At 41.9% G+C, this 6,393-nt stretch overlaps 2 protein-coding genes across 2 annotated transcripts; both read right to left on the bottom strand.

The window, feature by feature from the left end:
• Positions 1-460: 460 nt before the first annotated feature.
• LOC114180472 (uncharacterized mitochondrial protein AtMg00810-like) lies at positions 461-1,096 on the bottom strand. Its single transcript, XM_028066787.1, has one exon. It carries the CDS (start codon positions 1,094-1,096, stop codon positions 461-463), a length of 636 nt encoding a protein of 211 aa, XP_027922588.1.
• Positions 1,097-4,735: 3,639 nt separating this feature from the next.
• Positions 4,736-5,713, bottom strand: LOC114180473. The gene has a single exon (XM_028066788.1). It carries the CDS (start codon positions 5,711-5,713, stop codon positions 4,736-4,738), a length of 978 nt encoding a protein of 325 aa, XP_027922589.1.
• Between the last annotated feature and the right edge of the window lie 680 nt (positions 5,714-6,393).

Raw genomic sequence — 6,393 nt, forward strand, 5'->3', positions numbered from 1 at the left:
TTTGCCTGAGCCATCTTCTCTTTTCTCACAAAAACAAGAACACTGTATATCAGATTGATGCAGCAGAGTGTTCACAAATAGAGTATATAAAAGCTATAGAGAAAGACTAACTAAAACAAATAAACTAAACCTAACAAGACTAACAGAATGTAACCAAGGTTAAACTAATAGGGCCCTCAAGATGGGAGAAAAATGTTTTCTATGCCCATCTTGGAGAGATGTTGAGAAAACTGGTTCTGGGTAGAGATTTGGTTAAAATATCAGTAAGTTGGTGATGCTTTTGTATATGATTAAGCTTGACAGTTCCTTTCTCCACGTGTTCACGAACAAAGTGTAGGTCAATATTCGGGTGCTTAGGGCGTTCATGGTGGGAAGGATTAGAAGTAATTTGAATGGTGACTTGATTGTCATAATAGATCACTACATGAGGAGTGGAAATATGAAAGTCAGTCAAAAAGTTCTATAACCAAACAATTTCAATAGATACAGAAGCTAATGGACGGTACTCAGCTTCTGCAGAAGATTTACTAACAGTCTTTTGTCTCTTGGCTTTCCATGAGACTAAAGAATTGCCTAAGAAAATGCAGAATCTAGTGATGGAGCGACGGGTGTCCATACAAGAGCCCCAATCAGCATCAACATAAGCATGAACATTACAATCAGAAGCAGATTTAAACAAAATAACCTGGCCAGCTGTATGCTTGAGATATCTTAATAAAATATTAGCATCTGCCATATGTTCAGTACAAGGTTTAGAAACAAACTGGCTTAATTTATGGATAGTATAAGAAATATTTGGACGAGAAATAGTCAGATATAACAGCCTACCAATAAGACGTCTATAAATAACAGGATCAACAATAGAAGTGCCAAAATTATTATGTAAATGTAAGTTGGGAAGCATAGGAACAATAAAAGATTTACAAGCAAGCATTCCATAATCTTCAAGCAGAGATAGAACATAATGGCGTTGATACATAGGTATACCAATTTTTGATTTGGAAAGTTCAATGCCAAGAAAGAATTTTAAATCACCAAGATCTTTTAATTTGAATTTATTTTTCAGTTGAATATTAACAGCATCAATACAATCCATGTTAGGGCCAACAAGAATAATATCATCAACATAAACAAGGAGAGCAACAAAAGTATTATCATGGCCTTTTGTAAAAAGAGAATAGTCATGTTTAGATTGACAAAAACCAAAAGAAATAATAGTATCACGAAATTTATGAAACTAGCTGCGTGAAGCTTGTTTTAAACCGTAGATGGATTTATGAAGATGACAAACCAAAGGGGCATTAGATGTAGGGGTAAAATTATGAGTATAACCGGGAGGAATATTCATGAAAATCTCTTCATTAAGATTGTCATTTAGAAAAGCATTATTAATATCAAGTTGAGTTAAATTCCAATTGTGAGAAGCAGCAAGGGATAAAAGAATGCGCAGAGTAGTAATTTTTGCAACTAGAGAAAATGTTTCATAAAAATCAGTACCATACTGCTATGTAAACCCACGAGCAACCAACCTAGCTTTGTGTTTAGCTACAGTGCCATCAGAGTGAAGCTTGAGTTTAAACAGCCATTTGCAACTTTAGGTTTCTTACCATGAGGAAGGTGTGTGACAAACCAAGTGTTATTCATATCCATAGCAGCAAGTTCATCTTCAAAGGCTTTTTGCCAATGCAGAAAACGAATTGCTTACTTATAAGTTTGAGGCTCATAATTTTCAGAGATTTGACAAAGGTAGTGTGTAGGGAGTGGACAACTTGGAATAGTTAACAAAATTCTGAATAGGATAGGGGATTTTTGAATTATGAGTGACATTGTAACAATGATAGTCTGAAAGGTAGGTAGGAGGAATAAAAGACCTAGTTGACCTGCGAATAGGAAGAACAGAATCTGAAGAAGAGGTTGGAGTAGGAGAGGGAGAGGGAGGGTTACTATCATTAAGAGATGCAGGGGTGGGTATAGGCAGGTTGTGATCCAGAGAATAGGTATCATCATTAAGATTAGGTGGATGAAAAATAGGAGTAAGAGGATTAAAAATGTCAAGAGCAGTAGAAACAATATTTTCTTGAAAAGGAAAAATATGCTCATGAAATTTAACATCTCGAAACATAAAGGTTTTCATAGTTTTGATATCCAACAGTTTGTACCCTTGTAACCTATGGGATACCCTATAAAGACAACAACGGTGGCTCTAGGACTGAACTTATGTCTAGAGGACAAAAGGGTAGAAGCATAACAAAGGGAACTGAAAACTTTAAAGTCAGAATATAGAGGGATTTTATCAAAAAGAATTTCATATGGTGACTTATTTCCTAAACCAAGGCTAAGGGTTCTATTCATGAGAAACACATATGTACGAATGCAATCACCCTAAACATTTATAGGAACATTAGATTGAAAAAGCAAAGAGTGAGCAATGTTAAAAATATGCAAATGCTTACGTTCAACCACACTATTTTGCTTAGGTCTTTCAACACAAGAGAATTGATGAAGAATGTAACATCCCGTCAGGATATTACGTATTTATAAATAAATAAATGGAATAAATAAAACAGCGCGTTTAATAATACCCCATTTTCCCAAAACACGGGAAGATTTAAAACTTTACTAAATGAGCGGATAAAGTTTATAACGTCCATTACAAAACCAAAACCACAATATTATCAGTCACCCATCAGGGTTTACAAATGTTTTCAAAAAAACAAATAGATAAACATAAGAGTTCCCCAAGTCAATCCCCTCTCCGCGACTAAGCTGCACTAGAGCCACCTGCATCACCAACATCTGCTTCCGTGTACCGCGTACACGATCATCGCCACACACACGCAGATAGGGTGAGCTTAGCAGATAAATCACATATATACAATGCTATAAACATATATATATATATATATATATATATATATATATATATATATATATATATATATATATATATATATCAACATGCATACATATCACATCACTTAACTTAACTTAACTTTCCACATTGCCCTATATTTTTATTCCTGCAATCTGACTCCCAATCAGTTTATTCGTGTTCTACATCGTCCAAGGATTACTTTCAAGGTGACTTGCTGCCATACCTATCGGCCACAACCGATAGAGCACGTGCAGGAAAACATGCTACGGTCCATACACCGCAACGCCAGGTAGAATTCCCCTATACGAACATAGTCCGTATCGTCCCAAGACTACCAAACTCGTCAGCCAACAACTGAGGAGGGCAATCTATCTGGACCTATCCGTACTGGCCACAACCAACACACTCACACCGGCAACACTCGCCAACCCGAGCCACAACTCAAGGGTTCCTCGTGTTCATCCGCCATCCCGAGCCACAACTCAAGAGATGTTATTCCGAGCCACAACTCAAGGAATACCACGTGCTTAACCCCTATCCCGAGCCACAACTCAAGGGATACGTTCCATGCCACAACTCAAGGAACTCCAGCAACCCCACCTTTAAAGCACCACTAGATGCCACGTAGATCACAAATACACAACCAAAGTTTAAAGCTGCAACAGTGCTAATCGCCTGGCGGGGGACACGTGCCGCCAGGCGTTGCCAGCTTCCAAACCGCCTGGCGGGTGTCGCGTACCGCAAGGCTCACAGCGCCTTTAAATTTCTCTCGCAACAGCGACCGCCTGGCGGGACTGCCTCTGCCGCCAGGTGCACCAAGCCTCAAAACCCTTCTGTGATCCCGCTACCGCCTGGCGGTCCAGGTTCCACCGCCAGGCGCCATGACAGTACAACACACACTGGTTTTACTGTTCAATTTTTTTTTACACAGTTTCTTACCTCATTTCCATTTGATCAATCCCCTATATTATTACTTAAATGGTTACTAACCATGGTGAGGCCAAATCCCCACTCCCTAGCTTGATAAGAGGACTCATTCAATTATGATATCAGACTCCTTCTTTCTTAACCTATTAGCACTCGTAGATTCTTTACCACTAAGTTGTTGTCAACACTCTTTCATTGTTTGGACTCCAATTCCCAATAATTGGTCAATTGTTAGACCCCCTCATACCCAACTATTTCAATATTCAGAACCACTATTACCCTACAATAAAGGAAGGCCCCTAATATTTAATCTCACTACCTCCTAAGGTAATTCTCCCCCTTGAGACGCATGCACGACTCCCTCATCAAACCTTCTCAAATATCACGAAAATTCCACCTATTGACCCCAACCCAACAGAACAGAATCCAACCTCATCGCACAACACTTCCGCCTACAGCCTCTCTGCCATTGCGCTGGCGCCTGGCGACTAGCCCCCGTGCCGCCAAGCGGTCCTTACCATCTGGGTATTTTCCAGATTTTTCCCGCACCCAATGCCCGACCATTTTTCCATCTTCATGAATTCCCATTACACACAAATCTAATCCCAGCACAATCATAACAATTCATTTTATACTTTCATTGATCAACAATTCCTATGTCCAATTCACAGTAACACATTCCAATTTGTGATTTCCGATAACATACATTCAACCCTAACTCATATTCACTGTTCCATTCATTTAAGCCTTCGATTAGGTGGTTATACCTACTGTTGGTCAACATTACCACTCCATAAGAATTACCACTACCTTTTGCCCCGATCAGATTTCACCCAGAATTCCAGAAAAGCCAAAAACGAGTCAAAATACCCCGCACCGCCTGGCGGTTCAACCAGTCCTGCCAGACGCCTCATCAGCAAACCCAGAAAATAACTAAGACACTTTGCATCGCCTGGCGGCCGGGAATGTGCCGCCAGGCGGTTCCTCTTCCAAGAACCCAGAACACACGAAATAGCATGAGTCGCCTGGCGTGGATACCACCAGGTCATACTGGAGCTCCTTCGCCGGAAGACTCAACTCCAACACTATAGACTCCGACACAAAAGAGTGTGTCGCTCCTGAATCGTATAGTACACATAGGCTCCTACCATCAATCATGCAAGATCCAAAGACGAGGTTACCTGCTCTGTTCGCCTCTGTGCCCATCATGGCATATACTCGGCCAGCTGCCTGAGGTCTAGCACTTCCTCGTGTCTGCTGTGGCTGTGACTGTGTCGAAAGTCTTGGCATTGTGCTCCTGCCAGTGGGACAATCCCTGATAATGTGACCCTCCTGGCCACATTTATAACACATTCGCCTACTACCAAGCTGAGGACAAGCGCTCCTCATGTGGGGCCCTCCGCACTGAAAACACCGAGGTCGGGGAGAAAGGTGCTGAGGGGACTGATGTGGCTGTGGTGAGAATCTCCTGGACCCCTGAGGCGGAGGTCTAGAGTAGGGTTTCCTCCTATCATCCTGTCGGCTCGTGGACCCAGATGGTCCTCCCACCTTCTGTTGAGACCGCTGTTGAGCCTCGACTTCCGCTTTCAGCTTCTCCATTACTCTTGCTTTTTCTACTAAAGCGGGGAACTCCTTTATAGAAAGTGGAGCCACCATGAGTTTGAGATCACCTCTCAACCCATTCTCAAACTTCCTACACTGCCAGTCTTCTGCCATCTTCAAGGTGTGGAATCTACCCAAGTGCTTGAACTTTTCTGCATACTCGGATACAGACATCTCTCCTTGCATCAACTGTAAAAACTCCACTTCCTTGGCATACCTCACACTGTCTGGGAAGTACTCAGCATAGAACTTCTTCTTGAATAGCTCCCAAGTGATGGTCTCCCTACTGTCTTCTAACATCATCTTCATGCTAGATCACCAATGAACAGCCTCTCCGGCTAGCAAGTACTCAGAATAGGCCAGTCTACTCTCTGATGGACATCTTTTGGCCTCAAAAATCCTCTCCATATCTCGCATCCACTGATCTGCCTCATCTGGAGTGGTCTTGCCATCAAAGCGGGAAGGATGATGCTTGAGAAAGTCCTCCAAACTCCACTCTTGCACTCGTGGTGGTGGAGCTTGGGAAGATCCAGCCGCAGATCGATTCTCTCCTAGCTGATGTAAGGCTTCCAAGTGCCTCTGTTGGGTGGTCTCTGCTGCGAGTCTAGCAGACTCCATCTGCTGCAAGGCCAAGTTGTGTTGGTTCACCATGTTAGCATTCTGCTGCTGCATGGCTGCCAACATCGCCTCAATAGTCCCCACCAAGTGAGAGCTATCCGGGTTAGGAATAGGAGGAGGAGGAGGTCTAGGTGCCATAGCTCTGACCAAACAAAGAGAGAGTCATCAGTTTATCTAACAAGCGCCACAAAAGTACCAAAACACTATAAGAAACACGCAACAGAAACTAGGCAAGCTCACACCTACAGACCCGAAAGGAACTACTACTCTGATACCAAAATGTAACATCCCATTTAATAGTTTTCCATACTATCAAACAAAACATTAGATTATGATTAAACATAGCAGATAGTAGGAGCAAACATGCAGAC

Source organism: Vigna unguiculata, chromosome 4, assembly GCF_004118075.2.
Source record: "Vigna unguiculata cultivar IT97K-499-35 chromosome 4, ASM411807v1, whole genome shotgun sequence".
Taxonomy (NCBI): Eukaryota; Viridiplantae; Streptophyta; class Magnoliopsida; order Fabales; family Fabaceae; genus Vigna; species Vigna unguiculata.

Coding starts and splice junctions, on each gene's coding strand:
- LOC114180472 (XM_028066787.1), bottom strand. CDS start 1,096: ATGGATTGTATTGATGCTGTTAATATTCAACTGAAAAATAAATTCAAA.
- LOC114180473 (XM_028066788.1), bottom strand. CDS start 5,713: ATGAAGATGATGTTAGAAGACAGTAGGGAGACCATCACTTGGGAGCTA.